Source organism: Stigmatopora argus, chromosome 10 (assembly GCF_051989625.1).
Source record: "Stigmatopora argus isolate UIUO_Sarg chromosome 10, RoL_Sarg_1.0, whole genome shotgun sequence".
NCBI lineage: Eukaryota > Metazoa > Chordata > Actinopteri > Syngnathiformes > Syngnathidae > Stigmatopora > Stigmatopora argus.
In genome coordinates, this window is record NC_135396.1 from 6078106 (window position 1) to 6100004 (window position 21899).

At 37.0% G+C, this 21899-nt stretch overlaps 2 protein-coding genes across 6 annotated transcripts in view; both read left to right on the forward strand.

The window, feature by feature from the left end:
- The window catches only part of b3gat1a (beta-1,3-glucuronyltransferase 1 (glucuronosyltransferase P) a), a 40580-nt gene extending 38326 nt beyond the window's left edge, over positions 1-2254 (forward strand). For all 5 annotated transcript variants that reach the window (XM_077611735.1, XM_077611736.1, XM_077611733.1 and 2 more), the window contains one exon: positions 196-2254. The gene's annotated coding sequence lies outside the window, so the exon portion shown is untranslated. The remainder of the gene's footprint in view (positions 1-195) is intronic.
- Positions 2255-10653: 8399 nt separating this feature from the next.
- ilvbl (ilvB (bacterial acetolactate synthase)-like) lies at positions 10654-21785 on the forward strand. Its single transcript, XM_077611178.1, has 14 exons — positions 10654-11070; positions 16221-16422; positions 17170-17297; positions 17400-17650; positions 17972-18071; positions 18203-18300; positions 18675-18811; positions 19377-19511; positions 19631-19745; positions 19849-20018; positions 20119-20189; positions 20278-20349; positions 20783-20888; positions 20971-21785. The coding sequence occupies exons 1-14, from the start codon at positions 10966-10968 to the stop codon at positions 21147-21149; spliced, it is 1869 nt and encodes a 622-aa protein (XP_077467304.1). The 5' UTR covers positions 10654-10965; the 3' UTR covers positions 21150-21785.
- The last annotated feature ends 114 nt before the right edge of the window (positions 21786-21899 follow it).

The window sequence follows — 21899 nt, forward strand, 5'->3', positions numbered from 1 at the left end:
GTCTCGAGTGTCTATCATCCCACGGCAGCAGGGATAACCTCCAGCTCATTTACAAATTTGAAATTTATTGACAAGTACTATAGGAAAATAATGTATAAGAAAATAGTTGTAGAAAAAACACACTTAAAAAATATTACCCATGTTTAGTTCTTTGGTAATAAAAAGCTCCTATGGTTTTGTGTTTTTCTTTCACAGATTTGACTTTGGATTCCTCAACATGCATTGCTGAAGATGGCCTTTTGAGGTCCAAGATATGTGACGTTTTTGTGGAAATGAACAAAGCCGTATCAAATGTATTATATCAAAGCACAGATTGGCAGGAAGTGGATTTTATTTATGAGGTGTATGAAGGAGACATCATCAAGGACATCTGGCTAGACAGAGTGGGTGTTTCACCCTTGGCGACCTAAATAAAAGACAGCACAATTTCAACCAAGTCAAGTTTTAGAAAAACCTTACGCCTGAACAAATTTCATCAAAAAAAATAAAAATAACAACGAAATGTAATGGACAAGTGGGGATTTTACTCCAAACAAAACACTGGAAGAAATGGAATGTTCTTTTGATAACAATGTAATGTTTGCTTTATTTTAATTGAACTTGTTTAGGTGTAGACAAAACTACTGATTCAACCGTTAGCATTTACTCCTGCGTTTCCATAATTTATACATTGGACACTTGAAGAGGCCACAGTTGTAAATTTATATTAAAAAAAAAGAATTGCACCTTTTACTGAGCACTTAACAATACACAAATGGTATTTCTTTGTGACAATGTGTGTAAATAATTCTACATGAACGCAATCAGGAAACATTGTTTAAAATGCATTGTAACTACTATATTTGTGTTGGTCAGATTGTGAAAAATAATAGCACAGTAGAGTTTTTGATGAAAGGTCCAGTTTGTGATGAACATTTAATTCTGAAAAGCCAACCTTTTGTTTCCTCATGCTATACATTGAACATTTCCCATTTTTTTTCTTTTATTAATTTATTTATTTTTTGTTTTTTTTGTGGGGGTGCATGAGGAGGCAGTAAATCACAGCAGTTGAATGTGGATAAGACCGACCAGTTTAACAAATTATTATCTTCCAATGTCATTTTTCTAACCATAAGCATGAGTTTTCAGATAATCTGACAAAGTTCGAGTAAGAGACGCACACAGGCTTTTAAAAAGCATTCCGTCGGGCACATTGATTAAAGCTCATTCCAACAAATATGTTTATGGCAGATAGATACTAAACACTCCTTGACTGACTCTTAAATATTTGTTTTAATATATGGCCTCCATTGTTTCAAACACAAAATTTATCACAGTCTTACTACGGAGAGCTGGCTAAGGATAATTGGCTGAAACCATCTTTTGGAGTCGCATTCCTCATGATATAATTTCATGACTATCCAAATGTCACGCATGAACTCAACTTTAGACATGAGCAACTGTAATAAAGCTATATTGTCTGTGACAGTAATATTCACGTACATTTCCAACTTGATAAATCAGCACTTATCTAAACTGCACCGGGCAGAAGCAATTGCAGATGATTCAAAGACAGAGCCTGTGTACTGCTGCTTATATCTCAACACATGCATCACCCGCAATAGAGCACAACAGGAGGCGAGCACATAAAAATTGTTCCAGTCTAAATATTGGATTTGGTGAATCATGATACTGTCTCAGAAAAGGCTAAAATGTGCTGCTTGTATTTAATGCATGGCTGAGGACTTGGGCCGGCCATAGGCAGCACATCTTGCAGTGTGATCAACTGTTTTTTGTAAGTCTATATTTATTTGTGTATATAGTATTTGAGGTATGCGTGTGCAATAAAACAACAACACTGTCTGCCCACTTGAAAACAGCATGCACACACACTGTAATCCGCCATGGATCATCATATCAACACAAATGTAATTAGCAATAGTAGATTCAAATGATTTAAAAGGTTTTGAATTGTCTACAATCTAAATGTGTAGTCACTCCGAAGCTCACAGAAAACCATTGGCATATGAGCAGTAAAGTAAGGCTTTCCCCCGTGTTTATTGCCACTTGATACGTAGTAACACCCCTTTCAAGGGCTTATAAGGCACAATACATTCCACATAAGTACTCCCTGGTTTCTTCATTTTCACAGTCATCCTCAAGTGAATCACACTTTTATGCATGGGTCTCTTAAAGGCTGTCCATTTGCTTATGTGAGTTTGTCTCTAAGAAAGATGGTATTTCAAGAACCAAGAAAAATAAACATTTAAGAACATCCTGACGGACATGAATATTATGTTCATTTCTGTTATCGTCTCATCTACTTGTGCGATTGTTTTCTGTTCCCACCAAAATCTCAGATGTGAAAGTGCCATATAACAGAAGGTTGCTGCTGTACTAGAATTTTACGATCTGCTTGCTGCTGCTCTTGTACTGACGCGATCTTTCTTGATGTGGAAGCTACCACTTGGTGGTACACTGAGAAAAGGTGGACAAGACATCATGATGGAAGAGAGGATTTAGCCTCAGTTTTTTGATGGATCATATAATAATCGGTCTGGTTCCATGCCACACTACAAAAATCAGAGAATATTTACGATTTAGGGACATAAAATCCAGGATTAGGACACATTTACAGTGAAAAAAGGCACTAAAAGTATTTGATTATCACAACAATTTTAGGATTGATAACTTGTTTGATTACTTCATTAAGTTAATTGGTGTAGAAATCCTTATAAAGTACCTAAGAAAGCTAGTGTATGAAAATTGTTTGCGTGCATGTCTAGGTTGGTGAGTGTGTCACATTTTACATATTACGTTTTATTTATTTCATTCCACATTTGCATGGACTAGAATGACATTTATTTGGGGAATCCTTCATGATACTTTGGGAGTAAATGGTAGGAAGTAAGAAAATAAGGCCTTTGATTTAAAATGACTGGGCTGGAATCTTTTGATTTGCATGATATTTGAAAGTAAAATTAAGCTTCTTTAGAGGACAAAGTCAAAAAGTATGTCTATAAATACAGAATATTATTGTCATCAAAAAATCAGCAGGGTGTTTGTCAAATCTGTGATTATTATTCTACAGAGACTTTTGCAAAAAAAACAGGAAACCCAGTCAATAAAATAAGCACAATTTATGTGGCAGTCCATTTAACAAACTAGGAAACCAGACAGCCTCTTGGTGTGTTTGATGAATGTGCCTTTATCAAAGCTGTTTACATAGAGTCTGCTTTGCAAAAAAAAAAGAGCCTGAATCTTCCAGGAAAGACAAGACATAAACAGCATGTTATTCCCTTGCACACCGATAACATTATTTACCGCGTAACAATACTTTCTATGCACCTATTTTATTTGTTTATGCACTATCGAGCTATTTATATGTATATATGGTAAGTCCAATAAAAGTCAAATGAAAGTCTCTGCATAGGTGAAAGGCAAAATATACCAAATCCGTTACCTGCGAGATTCGTCCCACTTTGGAAAATAATCTATTCCATTCCAATCATCAACAGAAAAACACTGCCCTGAAGGGACATGCTGCCTATTATGGAATAGCTCAAGGTGTCACTTGATTCAACATTATGCATCTCAGACAGTCCTTTATATCTTAAAAAGAAAAATCATTCACACGGCATTGTTTTTTTTAGCTTGCGACAGTAGCTCTAAAATATCAATCCTTAGTCTTTAGAATAAATAGTAGCTGTTTATTTTGTTGTTGTTGTTTTTTATTTGACTGATGGCTATCTGAATTTTAATCATCCAATCGTATCAGTGTTCAGGAAAATGGTATGACCGTTAAGTACTCAAGCACTGCTTAATTTTAGTTTCATACATCCCTGATAATTAAAATTATAATCAATCCATCAGATATGAGATTGATGTGTTGGTGAGTTCAGGAATCAAGAAGGAAGATGAATAAGGCAGCAAATTACACAGAGAGCCTTGTCAAGAAATCTATACTAGTCTTATAATCTATGATTATGCAGAGATGGCCCACCCCCACTTTTATAGGAGCTGCAAAAACCTCAATCAGTAATTCAACCTCTTAAAGAAGGAGAGGTTTGCCGGGTGCATGATTTTTAAGATTGTGACTCGGGTTTATAAAAACCACAGTTCAGGACATAATGGATTGGTTAATGGGTTATGGTTAGGCTGTTGAATAGTCTTCCCTTTCCCATAGTTTACCACTGAGGCCTGTAATCTGACACTTATATCTACGTTGAATAATTGTTCACGGCTGTATTTCAGGGTTAATACCATTGCCAAAGACTGGGATCTTGCTGCTATCTCTTTTTGTGCTCTTTCACAAAAATAGCTTTATCTTTTATAAAAAAGATAAGAACTCAAAAGCTGCGAGCTGGTGTCTATAGACAAAACCATGAAACACAATGCAGTCATCCATCAGGCAAAGCAAGTTCTTGCATCTTATCATCTAAAACACCAACAGTGCAGTATGTCTCTGTACAGATAAAATCTGGATGTCCAATCCAATGACCATGAAATGTAACCAAAAATATATATTTATTTTAAGGAATGTAAATACTGACTTTTTGAAAAGAAGCCAACTCAACAATGGCACAGCATTTTAGGTTGTTTAAACTTCAGAATAAGATGGGTCTTTCATTGCTGTTGTGTAATATTACCACAGCACAGCCTGAGACTGTTAATTGTGCTCCACAAGTATCCACGTTCAGGCTGTGATTCATCAAAAACAGTGATGACTTTGTGTAATCTCACAGAGACTAGTGCAACATTTCACAGGGGAATGTGAAAATGTGTGAATAAGTTGGTATCTGTCTTCGGGAACCCAACCAATGTTGTTCGTAGACTCTTTGTCTTGGATTTGCTCAAGGCACCCTAGGGACATGACCCTACAGATACATAAAAACTACTGTGTCCCTTTACTGTATAAGTGTCGCTGTATACATTTTTAGTTAATGGTTATGCCATAAAAAGAGTTCACTTCTGCTTAAAAAAGCTACCTCTAACCTCAATATCTTTCCGTGATCGTTCATGGGTTTTCTCTTTTTTCATTTGAGACAACACGTGTGCAAAACGACTAAAGAATGAACTCTGAACACAAAGAAGACCTAAAGGTATGCTTGAATGAAGTTGGCTCTTGGTTGCTCAAGTATTTATGGGAAGCGGTAGACATTAGTAGATAGGTTACGAAGTATAAGCTTCACCTAACCCTTAAAAATTGTGGGTTTTTTTGTAGAGACTTGTTGCGCCACATTTCTTGTAGCCTTCTATGAGGCTTTGAAGTCCAAGTTGTGCCTCCTTCTCCCCTGCCATGGTAGATACCTTGTTGAATAAGCTCTGCAAGGTCGTCTCTTCTTGTGATGCATTTAGCCTTTCTTTGGAGGAAGGCTTCGCATAAATACATATTTTATCAAACAAAAATTAGCTTTCCTGACGGTGACTCTGAAGTCATTTTTATTCTTTCATTATTGAGCGCTATTCTTTCACATACCCCACGAGTGTTGCATTGTGTATCCCCGCAAGACAATAAACTGTTATGACACGATTAACCACCTACCTCCAAACGCAAAGACACAATTTGAGACTTCAACTTCCCATTTGATCATGCTGAAGCAGCCATACAAAGAAGGTCAGGAAGAAAGCAATTGTCTGCCAATTATTTGAGTGGGTGTGAATAATTCAAAATGTTGAGCTCTCGCTCTAATCTTGCTGAATTTCCTTTCAATGCAATGAACAGCTCATAGAGACAACCATGTTTTTATATTTATTTATTTCTAGGTAGGTGTCTTAATTTAAATTCTGGAACAACTGTAAAGTTCATTACACTGCTCTTCCCCAAGTAGACACCTGGGGATGTTGGGAACAGTATACTGTGCTCATTACCACTTCAAGAGCTGTCCTTTATTCGCTGGCAGAAGCACCTTTCTACTCTTTTCTTATTTGTTTAACCTCTCTGTATTTGCCATTGTTTAAAAATGAAGAACTGTAAATAATAAGAAAAAACCCCCATTTGTTTTGCTAGAAAAGTTTGAAATGCTCAGACATCATCAATATCCTACAAATTACTGTTGACAATATGATTATGGCTTGCTATTTTGACATAACCGACCGATAGTTATTTAATTTGTCAGTCTCGCTAATCTGAGTAAACGCTACTAGATCCATGTTAGTTATTTATGAGTACAGTTTTATATTATTGAAAATACAGAAATGAAAGAGCAGATGAGTCTTATCAGGTATCAATAGCTATGTGCTGACTAATCGCAACTTTTTTTCTATGATACATGATTTCTTTTCAATATATCATTTAAATGATTTAAAATTGTTTCTGGGTGGCACAGTGGAGGAGTGGTTAGTGTGTCGGCCTCACAGTTCTGGGTACTGACGAACACAGTTGCCCTTTCAGCCTTTTTTTTATAAATTGAGAACCACATATCATGTAGTTTAAGCTTCAGCTCAATTAAAGGCTATACAGCTATAGTGTTAGGAGTCCCCCTTTCTGTGAGATTTTGACAACCCAACATAAAAGCCTGGCTCCAAGCCATGTGCCGTAAAAACAATACCGCACGGTACATAATCCCTGATATCGCGTGTATCCATTTATAGCCAAAATGTGACAACATTTTTAAACCGATATGATTAAAGAACTGTATGTTTGCAGTTGCCTGATGCAGGCTACTGCTCATTGTGCAAGAGATTACAAAGCAGTGACGATGAATCATGCAAACCCAGGCTGCTCTTCAATCACTGCTACGCAGCGCAAATGATGAAATTGTTGTGCTTGAATCAGGCCCAGATTGCCCCGAGCTACAGTTGAGCGCTTGGCCAGAAAACACTTGAGACTTCTGCCCACAACCACATAGCCAAGTGGTTCACAAACATGCAATTGATAGCACTACATGGTTTACTCTGCAATTTTACCAACGGGCAGTAATGGAGGGTCTCTGACTTTAACTGAATTCAGTCAAAATTTCACCAGAATGTACATTGAATCTTCATCCATTTTTCATACTGCTTATTCTCTCGGGGGCTGCTGGAGCCTATCCCAGAGTTTTAATTCACGTTGCTGTCGCTCATTGGTAATTTGTCCTGTGTCTTAAGCTGTCTTGGGCTGCAAAATGACCATAAGTATGATGATAGTAAACATTTTTTAGAACTGGAGTAAAAAACAACAACCTCTACATTCATTCATTTTCTGTACAGCTTATCCTCACAAGGGTCATATAAATAACTGTACAGATGAGGGTATTTTGGTTGTGAGAGTTTGGCCATGAAAGAGATGAATTTGCATTATTTCCTTTGGGAGTCAACTCATGGACTGGCATAATTCCTTTGCTGTACCTCAGTGTGTTACGGGGAGATAATTGCTTAGAGTAGACAAATTCGCACCCACGCATTTCTCTTTACTTGTCTTTGAGGGACTTTAAACATCTACACTTAGCACTTGGAATGTCCATCACAAGCAGAAAACTGTACAGGATAATCTTTTGCTGCGCACAAGGATCAAGTGAAAGTGTTGACTGTGCACAGAATATGCAAATCTCTTAACATTACCTTGCATGACTTCCAAAACAAGATGATAATGCGGCACTAAAACATTCATGTAAATTCTCACCTGAGGGGCGTTTTTCTCAAACATTTGATAATCACCCGTCAAAGATATGTTATAGCACAGGTTCAATGTCAACATTAAACAATGGTTGGAGGGTGGAAACCAACCATGAAATTATGTACTTTCTGTGCCATATTTCAGGCCCCAAAAGCGACAGTTGTCCCTTGGATCAGTCCATGGCTGACATTGGGTCACTTACGTCACGGTGGGAAATGACAATTCTTTGCCGCCAACTTGCTGTTTGTCTGACTTTGTGCGTGCACACTGCATTGTCCTTCTATGTTGCCTCTAAACATTGATGCCTGAAAGGATAACATCAGGCATTGTGACTCAAAATGAACTGACCCCCTTTTGCCTCAGCCACACTTCCAATCAGCTCTGATTCAGATAAATAAATACAACAGAACCCATCCATCCGTCCATTTTATATTCAGCTTGTCCTCGTTAGGTTTGTGGGTGACTGCAGCTGATCCCTGATGATGTGGGTGTGAGAGGCAGGATTCATCCTCACCTGGCCACCACCCAACAGAAAGGCACATACAGACCAACATAGTCACATTTACGGTACATCTAATGGCATTGTAAAATCCTTCTTTATCCAAAAGTGGAGCATAACCTCACTAATTATTCATTCATTCACTTTCCCAATCGCTTATCTTCACCGGGGTCACCCCCCGTGACCCTCTGAAGATAAGCGGTTGGGAAAGTGAATAAATGAAAAATTACTGAGGTTAACTATGGGCACCAGGAAAGGGACACCCTGAATTGGTGGCCAGGTGATCGCAGGGCACCCCACAAATTAAACATTCCAATAGTCAAAGGTTACTTACAGGAAAGGATAAGATACAATAAAAAGGGCCATCATAAGAAATATATTTGTTTAAAGAATAGGAATGGGCATTTTTTTCTTTCAAGTAATTCATGGTGTATCCTGCATATGATTGAATAAACAATGTGGAGGTCAATACCACATTTCATTTATGAGATTCAATCTTATATTAACAGTTTCACGTGTATGTAAGCCTTAATGAAAGTGTGTATTTGAAATGTTCAAGGGTCATACAAGCCCTTTAATACAGGACATATATTAATGTGTTGCATTTGTTATTAGCCATCACTGCAGCCTAAATGCAGCTGCCGTTTCAAAAACACTTTGAAAGTGAAATCAGAGTTTGTTCAATGGAGCGTGTCCCTGATAGAGTGAAAATGTCTGCTGGGTGGATGCAAATTGACCAATTCAAGTGTGCACAGTGCATTTGATTGCTCACCATGGCCATGGAATGTATGCAGATTGGCGAAAGGGGCCATATTTGACAAGGCTGGGACTTAATAGCATGTGTGTCCAGATTTTCTTCATAGGAGGACCCCTACATTCTCTCGAGCTTTTAGATATTGTTTTAGTGCATTTCAAGCCCCTCACCCTGAGGAGTAAGAGCATGATTAGTGTTGTTGACTGGTGGAAGTTAAAAAAAATGGATGTATGGTTAATTTTCAATAATATTATAGTATTAGGGCTTGAGATTGATTTACAGTTTAAAATTAGTCTGACTGCTCAATTGTATGAGTTTAATTAAATCAATTATGCAAGCTAGAATGCATGTACCAACGATATTAAATTGCCTGTATAATAAAGGCGTGTCAAATCTTGCTTTACCAAGGATGTCAAACTCGTTTTTGGTTCGGGTCGCATCCTAGTCATGCTTAGAGAGCCACAATATTGTCGGACATTTATACCAATATAAATGTAGCAATAAAAATTAAATAAAACAATAAAAAAATAATTTTGCTCTATTGACATGCAGTATAAATCTAAACTTTTAGTTGCAGGGTCAGTGAACTGTTTTCCATTTTGTAGTTTCAAAGTAAGCTGTGTTCTGGTTCAATAGCGTTTCCCTTTTTGGGTCATAACCATCCGATACGTATATGCTGCATATGTTAGTACCCCAAGCATGAAAATCACAGAATAAATGTTTCATGCCTCAAAGGATATTCTATGAATATCTGTTTTGATGATGATCAAATTTACATGTCCTGGAACTCACTTTCCCTCAAAGTAAGCTCCACCTAAAATACCTACCTCCAATATTTTCCTCATTACCCGTGTGTTGCTGTTTGGTTACAATGAATGTATTATTTCAGGGAGATGCCTGTCAGCTGGAATTAATTATCTTTATATAATGAAAAATCTAACAAATGATCAGTGATTGTTAATTTATGTGACCTGTTCATCTTGTCAAATATTTTTGATAATTTGATCATTCAATGTACAATTTTATTACTGTTAACTATAGTTATTGTTGTATAATTCTTTAATATTACCATTTCATAAGATGATTTTTCCTGCTTGAAGACAGACCAATAATTATTCCATTTTTTTAAATCAGAAAACAAATCTATACATTTCCCCAGCATGCAAATTATACAGGCAGTAATTTGATCATGTTAAAGCAACTAAACCTAACATGTAAATTTGACATTTCTATCATTCTGTTTCTTGACAACCATGACAATTATGCAATAAACCAGCACAGCACTAGAGGGGAATTGGGGTGCAAAATCAATTATTAAACAAACAAACAAACATCTTAAATGGTTAATCTTGCAGAGAGTCTGATTCAAAGGTATGAATCAAATGATTAAAAATTTAGCCATTGAATTCAGGTAGAACACTTCCACCTGCTGGATATTAGCGACGCTGCAATTGAAATACTACACTAAACAGTGGATATTTTAATGTAAGTCACTTGTTGTAAAACAACTTCATAATTATTATTGTCGTTATTAAAATCAATGTTGTCTTATTAGTAAACGTTAAATGCGCCAAATTAACATAGCCTTTTTTGCGAAACTATTTCCTAGTTTACTTTTATGTGAGACTGTAAACTCTGAATCCAAAATCCGGAATAAGGGTTTTTTCCATGTCAAAATAAAAGTTTGTTGTATGTGGTATTAGTCCCGATGCAATATGTTGGCAAAACGAAAACAACAAGAAGATTTTGCATTCGTTAAAGCTGTTATATTACATGTACTTGGTTTTAAATGATAATATTTCGCGCATTGTTCTTTAGCTGAATTTTGTTTTGAAGGCAGACTCAAAATTCACATATAGTATACAAGCTAGCCTTTTTAGATGAGTAAATACATGAAGAATGAATTTGACAGTATCGATATCGCCAGAATTTTGAGAATCGACTTTACTGTTTAATCCTCCCCATGTAATCTCGTATTTGCTCACTCGACAATGAAGTTACAGGCAGTCGGTGACCTTTAGCGTGTTGCAATTGTTTGCATTTTAGCCTACGTTGCCATTGATTAGCTGTAAATTTCAATGTTTTGTTAAAGTTGACCATACTTACCCTTTTCCGTCATCGTTTCATCTTTGAAGCATGGAGTCATTTGGGACCATTCTTGGATGTTTTACGTGGTTTGCTTTAGGTGGACTGGTGTTTGCTGTCTATAAACTTGGTTTGCTGTACCAGTTGTTACACAAGGTGAGAACACAAGCCTATAAACCAGTGATTCTTAAACTTGTTGGAGCTATCAAACCTAACCCTAAATTCTAACTCTAACACTGCATTCTAACCTTAACCCTAAATTCTAACTCTAACCATAAATGCTAACCCTATCCCTAAATTCTAACTCTAACTCTAACCCTAACCCTAAATAATAACCCTAAATGCTAACCCTATCCCTAAATTCGAACTCTAACCCTAAATCCTAACTCTAACCTTAACCCTAAATTATAATGGTAACCCAAACCCTAAATTCTAATGATAACCCTACATCAAACCCTAACCCTAAATTCTAACGATAACCCTGCATCTAACCCTAACCCTAAATTCTAATGATAACCCTACATCGCTTCAGAACCGTGGACAGAGCCCCCTCGGCCCACCACATCCCCAGTAACCCTAAATTCTAATGATAACCCTACATCGCTTCAGAACCGTGGACAGTGGACAGAAGTAGGGTTATCATTAGAATTTAGGGTTGTGTTGGAGTTACAATTTAGGGTTAGCTTTAGATTTAGGGTTAGAAGTAGGGTTATCATTAGAATTTAGGGTTGTGTTAGAGTTACAATTTAGGGTTAGCTTTAGATTTAGGGTTAGGGTTAGTATTAGATTTAGGGTTAGGGTTAGAAGTAGGGTTATCATTAGAATTTAGGGTTGTGTTAGTGTTACAATTTAGGGTGAGGGTTAGCTTTAGATTTAGGGTTAGGGTTAGAAGTAGGGTTATCATTAGAATTTAGGGTTGTGTTGGAGTTACAATTTAGGGTTAGGGTTAGAAGTAGGGTTAGCTTTAGATTTAGGGTTAGGGTTAGAAGTAGGGTTATCATTAGAATTTAGGGTTGTGTTAGAGTTACAATTTAGGGTTAGGGTTAGCTTTAGATTTAGGGTTAGGGTTAGAAGTAGGGTTATCATTAGAATTTAGGGTTGTGTTGGAGTTACAATTAGGGTTAGGGTTAGCTTTAGATTTAGGGTTAGGGTTAACTTTTGATTTAGGGTTAGGGTTAGAAGTAGGGTTATCATTAGAATTTAGGGTTGTGTTGGAGTTACAATTTAGGGTTAGGGTTAGCTTTAGATTTAGGGTTAGGGTTAGGGTTAGCTTTAGATTTAGGGTTAGAGTTAGAGTAGGGTTATCATTAGAATTTAGGGTTGTGTTGGAGTTACAATTTAGGGTTAGGGTTTGCTTTAGATTTAGGGTTAGGGTTAGCTTTAGATTTAGGGTTAGGGTTAACTTTAGATTTAGGGTTAGGGTTAGAAGTAGGGTTATCATTAGAATTTAGGGTTGTGTTAGAGTTACAATTTAGGGTTAGGGTTAGCTTTAGATTTAGGGTTAGGGTTAGCTTTAGATTTAGGGTTAGGGTTAGCTTTAGATTTAGGGTTAGGGTTAGAAGTAGGGTTATCATTAGAATTTAGGGTTGTGTTGGAGTTACAATTAGGGTTAGGCTTAGCTTTAGATTTAGGGTTAGGGTTAACTTTTGATTTAGGGTTAGGGTTAGAAGTAGGGTTATCATTAGAATTTAGGGTTGTGTTGGAGTTACAATTTAGGGTTAGGGTTAGCTTTAGATTTAGGGTTAGGGTTAGGGTTAGATTTAGGGTTAGAGTTAGAGTAGGGTTATCATTAGAATTTAGGGTTGTGTTGGAGTTACAATTTAGGGTTAGGGTTTGCTTTAGATTTAGGGTTAGGGTTAGCTTTAGATTTAGGGTTAGGGTTAACTTTAGATTTAGGGTTAGGGTTAGAAGTAGGGTTATCATTAGAATTTAGGGTTGTGTTAGAGTTACAATTTAGGGTTAGGGTTAGCTTTAGATTTAGGGTTAGGGTAAGCATTAGATTTAGGGTTAGGGTTAGCATTAGATTTAGGGTTAGGGTTAGAAGTAGGGTTATCATTAGAATTTAGGGTTGTGTTAGGGTTAGGGTTAGAAGTAGGGTTATCATTAGAATTTAGGGTTGTGTTAGGGTTAGGGTTAGCTTTAGATTTAGGGTTAGAGTTAGAAGTAGGGTTATCATTAGAATTTAGGGTTGTGTTGGAGTTACAATTTAGGGTTAGGGTTAGGGTTATCTTTAGATTTAGGGTTAGGCTTAGAAGTAGGGTTATCATTAGAATTTAGGGTTAGGGTAAGCTTTAGATTTAGGGTTAGGGTTATCTTTAGATTTAGGGTTAGGCTTAGAAGTAGGGTTATCATTAGAATTTAGGGTTTGGGTTAGGGTTAGCATTAGATTTAGGGTTGGATGTAGGGTTACCATTAGATTTAGGGTTAGCGTTAGATGTACTGTTATCGTTAGAATTGGGTTAGGGTTAGCCTTAGCATTAGCGTTAGCCTTAGCGTTAGCCTTAGCCTTAGCCTTAGCCTTAGCGTTAGCGTTAGCCTTAGCGTTAGCCTTAGCGTTAGCCTTAGCGTTAGCCTTAGCGTTAGCCTTAGCGTTAGCCTTAGCGTTAGCCTTAGCGCTAGCCTTAGCGTTAGCGTCAGCGTTAGCATTAGCGTTAGCGTTAATGCTAATGTATAACGCTAACGCTTATGCTAACGCTAATGCTAGCGCTAATGCTAACGCTAATGCTAACGCTAATGCTAACGCTAACGCTAACGCTAATGCTAATGCTAACGCTAATGCTAATGCTAATGCTAATGCTAATGCTAACGCTAATGCGAACGCTAATGCGAACGCTAATGCTAACGCTAACGCTAATGCTAATGCTAACTCTAATGCTAACGCGAATGCTAATGCTAATGACAACGCTAATGCTAACGCTAACGCTAACGCTAACGCTAATGCTAATGCTAACGCTAACGCTAACGCTAACGCTAACGCTAACGCTAATGCTAACGCTAATGCTAACGCTAATGCTAACGCTAATGCTAACGCTAATGCTAGCGCTAATGCTAGTGCTAACGCTAATGCTAACGCTAATGCTAACGCTAGTGAATTAGCCTTAGCGTTAGCCTTAGCGTTAGCCTTCGCGTTAGCACTTGTGTTAGCGTCAGCCTTAGCATTAGCCTTAGCGTTAGCCTTAGTGTTAGCGTCAGCATTAACCTTAGCGTTAGCCTTAGCGTTAGCCTTAACCTAGCCTTATCCTAGCCTTACCTTAGCGCTAGCGTTGGCGTTATTGTAGGGTTACCATTAGAATTTAGGGTTAGCGTTAGATGTTTGGTTATCATTAGAATTTAGGGTTTGGTTTAGTGGTAGGGTTATCGTTCGAATTTAGGGTTACTGGGCATGTGGTGGGACTGGTGGGCTTTGTCCACGGTTCTGAAGCGATGTAGGGTTATCATTAGAATTTAGGATTAGGGTTAGATGTAGGGTTATCATTAGAATTTAGGATTAGGGTTAGATGTAGGGTTATCATTAGAGTTTAGGGTTAGGGTTAGATGTAGGGACATCGTTAGAATTTAGGGATATTGTTTGAATTTAGGAATATCGTTAGAATTTAGGGTTAGCGTTAGATCTAGGGTTATCGTTAGAATTTAGGGTTAGGGTTAGTTGTAGGGTTACCATTAGAATTTAGGGTTAGCGGGGATGTGGTGGGCAGTGTTGGCTCTGTCCACGGTTCTGAAGCGATGTAGGGTTATCAATAGAATTTAGGGTTAGCGGGGATGTGGTGGGCAGGGTGGGCTCTGTCCACGTTTCTGAAGCGATGTTGGGTTATCATTAGAATTTAGGCTAAATATATATATATATATATATATATATATATATATATATATATATATATATATATATATATATACATATATATATATATATATATATATATATATATATATATATATATATATATATATATACATATATATATATATATATATATATATATATATATATATATCACTAGTGAGGCGATTTTTATTGTTTAAAAATATATATATATATATATATATTGGACGGACAGCTATGTCAATGGCAGCGTCATATATATATATATATATATATATATATATATATATATATATATATATATATATATATATATATATACACAGCTACGTCAATGGCAGCGTCCAATATATATATATATATATATATATATATATATATATATATATATATATATATATATATATATATATATATATATATATATATATATATATATATATATATATATATATATATATATATATATATATATATAAGTCAATCCAGTGTTAAAAGTGCATGAGGATAAGAAAGTCACACGTGTATAGCAAAGACATTAAGAGTAAAAGGGCTATACATCAAATACATCGAGGAATTGAAAAGAATCTCATTGCCTAACGCAAACCGTTTCAAAACAAGCCCGCCCCCCGGTTTAGCAAACTACATAACGATCCCTGATTGTCTCCATTAATCCCGTCGAAATCCTAAAACGCAGTTTCGCCACTCTGGAGTGCTACACGAAACTCCCGAATTGCCGTTAAGCTTCGAGGAAGCGCGAGTTATTCCGTCTAGGGGCCCCACGTCTTGCTACAAAAAAAAACAAAAATAAAAAATCCCACAACCTCAAAACTACTCAAGAAGATCTCTAATTGGTTTACCTTCAAAAACAAAATACAACAATTACAACATTGACAACCGCAATAACAACACTGAGCGTTAACTTCTAAACGACCATTTTTAAGATCACAAAACATCCTTATATTAAAATTTTACAAATCTGCTTTGTTGATTCGTATGTATAAATGCATAAAGGTAAATAGAGATCGAGAGTGCCCTCTGTTGCTTGCCTAGTGTATATATATATATATATATATATATTGGACGCTGCCATTGACGTAGCTGTGTATATATATATATATATATATATATATATATATATATATATATATATATGACGCTGCCATTGACATAGCTGTCCGTCCAATATATATATATATATATATTTTTAAACAATAAAAATCGCCTCACTAGCCCGATGCCTGTCTCCTAGCCAACGTATATCTCTCAGGATGACGCTGCCATTGACGTATCTGTCCGTCCAATATATATATTTTTCAAACAATAAAAATCACCTCACTAGCCCAATGCTTGTCTCCTAGCCTACCTATAGATCGTTGGCAGAAACCCTTCATCTAATATTTGCCATTGACCTACCTGTCCGTCCAATATATATATTTATATTACCCTAAATTCTAACTATTTATTTATTTCCCATTTTCTGCAGACTGAGATCAACAGCCCTCGACATGGTGGTGAAAGTGTGGCAGATGTCCTGCGTGCCCATGGGATTAAATATGTCTTCACTCTGGTTGGTGGACACATCTCCCCCATCCTGGTGGCCTGCGAGAAAGTGGGTATTCGGATTGTGGATACCAGGCACGAAGCCACGGCTGTCTTTGCTGCTGATGCTGTGGCACGACTTTCAGGTGCAAAGCACTATGTAGTGGATACACAGCGTTATTCAAAATAAATGAACAGATTTTTGGATTATTTGCTTTTGGTTACCTTCTCAGGCATCTTCATGCAACATGTTTGTGGGTATCCCTAACCTTGAAGTCCGTTAGATTCATATTCACGGTTTATTTCTAAATACATTAGGTGTGTTTTATCATGATGCTGAAAACGTTGACACAGACTGAGAACAATTTAGTGCCAAATTAAATTACAATAAATAAATAACATCCACACTACAGGTGTTTATGTGCTCTAGGATGATATATGGGCTTTGTCTAACAATGTGCAGTGGAACATTCATGGAGGAAATGTCAAAATTAAGGCAAAATTAAATGCACATGAAGGATGAGCTGCACGTAGTGAGAAATACGGGTATTTGATTGAAATTTTGGAAATGGAGCAGGTTTTTTTTTTAATTGTGTTGTACTGGTATAAACTACATAAGTAAATCTTACAACAGTTTTTGGGGGATTTTTTTGTCATGTGGGAAATTTTTGCACTATCATTTAAAGTGATAGTAATGAAGTATAATTTTGTATTCATCTTGTTTAGTAAAAAACTATGATATTTTGCTTTTTTTATATATGTGGTAATGAAAATAGTGTACATTATTTTATGTGTGTCAATATAGAGTAGAACATGTTAGAATTATGACAATGCTTGTAGATATAACTATAACTGTCCGTAATGAAACTGTATGTCCTTTTACTGTTTACCAGGCACTGTTGGTATAGCTGTTGTGACTGCTGGTCCAGGTCTCACTAATACAGTGACAGCAATTAAGAACGCTCAAATGGCGGAATCACCTTTGTTGCTCATGGGAGGAGCTGCAGGTACACTCCTTCAGGTAGTCTAATACTAGGTTTTGAAATTTTTTTATACGTGTTATAAATGTTGCTGTTATATCCAAGCCCATGTTTTTTTATGTTATTTCTTGTTGTGTACCCAGGGCAGAGGAGCACTGCAAGACATTGACCAAATGTCTCTTTTCAAGCCTCTCTGCAAATTCTGTGCCTCAATCAGAACAGTTCGAGAAATCGTACCCGTTGTCAGAAAGGCGCTGGCTGTCGCTCAGTCTGGAACCCCTGGGCCTGTTTTCATAGAATTCCCCATCGACACACTGTACCCTTTCCATCTGGTGTCCAGAGAGTTTGCTGTTAAAAACCCTCCCAAAGGCCTGATGGGCAAATTTGTCTCCTGGTATGTATTTTTTCATTATATGGAAAAGGAGTCCGTATTTAATTTATTTCCCAATTGTGTAATTTTGCTGATCTTATTTAGCATCATGAGTGGAGCAGTTTTTACATAGAAACATCTACGTACGTAAACGTTTTAGAGAATGATATACTTACTATTGCAGACAATTAGACTCACATCATGTCATGAAGGACCCAAGTCCCAAATTTGATATCTTGCAACGCAACTATAAATAAATAACTTTCTGCCATTATGTGGAAAGAGTGATGTATGATTATTAATTGATATGTGTATGAAGGATGAAACTTGATATATTCCTGCTAGGTACCTTAACAATCACCTCATGAACATTTTTGCTGGTGCCTGGGAGAGAAGAGATATATCACCTCTTCCTGTTCACATCCCACAAGCCACAGATGATCAGGTACGTTAAACCTGGGTATGTGGCTTTGTGGATACGACCCCCCAACCCACTTTAATCTAGTGACTTTGCCAGTCAAATACTAGACTAAGTGGCATACAGTGTGAGGAATGTTTATGTGGCATGCATATTAGGTTCAAAAGTGTATTGAGCTGGTGAGCCGAGCCAAGAAGCCTGTAATTCTTCTTGGAAGCCAAGCCACGCTTCCACCCACACCTGTTGAGGAGATCAGGTAAAATCTGTTGAGCCATATTTTCCTTTTTCATAATACTACTTTTTTCAACTACTTCAACTTTCAGCGAATTGTTGTTTATCAGGTGTTCTTTCTGAAAGCCCTGTCACTTTCAAACTATAAGACTCTAATTTATCCCCCCATTTTATATTCCGGTATGTCTTATTTATTGATTTTTGCAGGCTAAAGAGCTTCATCTTTTTGTGTGAATATCCCACCTACAGTTAAAAGTATAGTGCGACATATGCATGACCAGATTTAGTTTTCTTGTTAGATATGGTGGGTTTGACTTTTAGTCAGGTCTGTCTTACATGAAAAAAGATAAAAAATAACTTAGATCTATTTCCATTCTAATAAATTTGATGGATTCACAGGATTGCTTTGGAGGACCTGGGCATCCCTTGCTTCCTTGGGGGCATGTCCCGAGGCATGCTGGGTAAAGACAGCCCGATTCACATTAGACAAAACAGACGTGATGCTCTGAAGGTGGCTGATGTTGTGATCCTTGCAGGTGAGACAATAAATCTTTCCAGTCGACATCATTTCATTTTTCTCTTAAACTCACAATTTGAAGTTTAGTTATATTGGTTAAACGAGTAAATTATATGAAAGAGTAAGACATCTGAAGAGAGTTGTAAAAATTGACATTTTGTTTTTCCAAATTTACTTGGGGGGAAAAATGCAACCTACATTTGACCAGGTTATGAAGAGTTGAATTGAATGAGTCTGTGATTCTCTGAGAAGAGAAAAAAATATTTGTAATGTAACTACCAGTATATTTATTCCACTGCGTGTAGATATTGCTGCAATTGTTCATGCATCTGATAAATATTGTAAAATTTACTCCACAAAAGCCTGACAGATGAGCAATCATATTTATCTGAACCTTGCTCTTTCCTGTCATGCCTGATGATAAGGAAGACAAGCTCAAACTCGCCCTATGAACTTAGCACTTGAACCTGCCATATTAAAGCAAGTCAGAGGAAGCATTTTGTCTATTCGGCAATTTATTGAGAAAAAAGTGATGAAGTGGTGAGGTTCATTGTTTTGAAAACTCATTCTAATTGTTTTGACAGGCACAGTATGTGACTTCCGTTTGGGCTACGGTAAAGTTCTGAACAGACGTAGCAAGATCATTGCTGTGAACAGGGATAAGACACAACTGCTAAAAAATTCTGATATGTTCTGGAAACCCACTATAGCGATTCAAGGTTTGTTATTATGTGTTCTGTGGCATTTTCCTCTTTACTCAACAGCCCAAAATGCTATAATATTGTGGACTATCTTCTGGCTGCCATTTTAATGGTTAAAATGTTCATCTTTTATCTAGGTGACGCTGGTTCCTTTTTGGTACGACTTTCCAAGGGCTTAAAGGGCCACCACTGTCCAGAAGAATGGCCTCAAAGCCTCAAAGCAGGAGATGTGGTCAAAGAAAACATAAATAAGTGAGTGAATGAAAGAGGATGTTCCCAATATGTATTTAGTATAGTTAATGAGCAAGGGCTACATTAAATCAAGCAGAGAGAATTATGGTCCTTTTTTTCGCAGGGCTAAAGCCAATGAGAAGACAGAGCATCACCTGAACCCCCTAAAAGTTCTGCACATGTTGGATGAGCAGATGTCAGAAGACAGTATCATTGTGGCAGATGGCGGTGATTTTGTAGGAAGTGCTGCTTACATCTTGAGGCCTCACGGACCACTGTGCTGGCTCGATCCAGGTCTGGTCTGACTCTTTGTAACTTAAATGACATTTTAAAAAGTTCTTTAAGATTGAATTTTACATCAAATGTAAATATTGTGAATGATGATTCTCGACAGGGGCGTTTGGGACACTAGGCGTAGGAGGAGGATTTGCATTAGGTGCAAAACTTTGCCGGCCTGAATCAGAGGTGCTGTGCTGTGGCAAGATCCTCAAGGAAAAAGAAAATCTTGCTCCTGACACTTTATTAATGGAATATGACCATCTGCGCTTTTCAGGTGTGGATTATCTATGGTGATGGTTCCCTAGGATACAGTGTTGCTGAGTTTGACACGTTCACGCGACATAAGGTACATATGCATGTTATTTCAGTCCATGATACTTCTATCTATTGTAGTATACTTCAAAATGCAAATTCACTTACAACGGCAGTGTGGCTTTGCAAACACAGAGGCATCGGAGTGAGATGAATCTTTAGCCTAGTACATGTGTACCAAAACACATTCATAAAAGTCAAAACAGATGAGGATCACCTCTCTGTTTAGACGAAAGGCATTCAGGAGTAAAGCCACTTCATTCCAAGCAAGTATGATAATAATAATAATAATGTGCGGATAACTTAAAGTGAGCAGTGTTCTTTAATAGCAAGGCCAAGTTTATACTTCGTTGCAGGCAAAAATGTATTATAAAATTAAATAAAAAACCTGACACAATGCAAGTGTTTGCTTCCTCCATCTACACTGGAGTTACAATGTTTAAATGATGTTTCTCTGTTGTTTCCAGACACCAGTTATTGCTGTAGTGGGAAATGATGCATGTTGGAGTCAAATTTCTAGAGAACAGGTTCCTATTTTGGGCAGCAATGTGGCATGTGGCCTGGCTTTTACAGGTATATTGTTTGAGCTTCACAATTGCTTTTATCTCTTATGCTGTAACTGTAATATAGTTACTTTCACCCCCCCTGTTTGCAGATTATCATGCAGTAGCGGATGGATATGGCGGTAAGGGTTACATATTAAGGCGTGAGGATGAGGAGCAACTCAGCGACATCATCCGGGAGGCTCAGAAGGAGACCCAAAGGGGAAAAGCAACACTTCTTAATATCCTGATAGGCAAAACCAATTTTAGAGAGGGCTCAATCTCTGTATAATACTAATATGTGCTATTCAGCATGCACCAATGGAATCCCCTGCAAACTACTGTATTGCAGAAAATTTATTTAAACTTCTTATCATTGTGGGATTAATTTTGTGGCCAAACCATAACTGTTGAATTTCAATAAGGGATACTTACAGAAGCCATAGATTTGTTTTTGCATAAGGGATTATACCTCTTGACTTGATTATTAATATATATACAAAGCATTTTGTAAATAATTGCTTTTTTTGGGGTTATCCCATGGAACCAGATTGCCTTTAGTCATCTTATTACAAAGTTCAAATTTGACCATCAAACTCCTAAAACGGGCGATTTTGGGTGCATGTACAGTTTTGGAACAGTAGAGGGCAGTCTTTGGAAAGCGCACTCATTTATTTGGTACGTTGTTGAACTGACAGAGGAAACGTCATTTTCCACGTATGTGATTAAACGATCTGATAATATGAGGTTATTCTCAAATTTACAAAGGGTACAATTATGGGCTGTGATTTTTCAGGTGTCTAGTTCTATACAGAACTCTACTTGTACATCCCACAGTAAAGACGAACCTATGAGTCTTTAGCTATTGATGTAATAAATTCCGATCGGATATGCAATAAACACTTTATTTATACACAATGAGTGTAAACTCCGAACTAACTCGCCTCTTCGCTTTGACGTCACACAGTTTGGATGCCTGTGACTCGTGTTCCTTTTAAGAGCATAATTAGAATGTAGGTCATATTTCGAAAAAACACATTCA

Bases quoted from the DNA above. Each gene is read 5' to 3' on its own strand.
- ilvbl (XM_077611178.1), top strand. From the start codon at position 10,966: ATGGAGTCATTTGGGACCATTCTTGGATGTTTTACGTGGTTTGCTTTA. The intron at 17,298-17,399 runs GTAGTCTAATAC...TTGTGTACCCAG, and splicing joins CTGCAGGTACACTCCTTCAG to GGCAGAGGAGCACTGCAAGA. The intron at 19,512-19,630 runs GTTTGTTATTAT...TCTTTTATCTAG, and splicing joins ACCCACTATAGCGATTCAAG to GTGACGCTGGTTCCTTTTTG.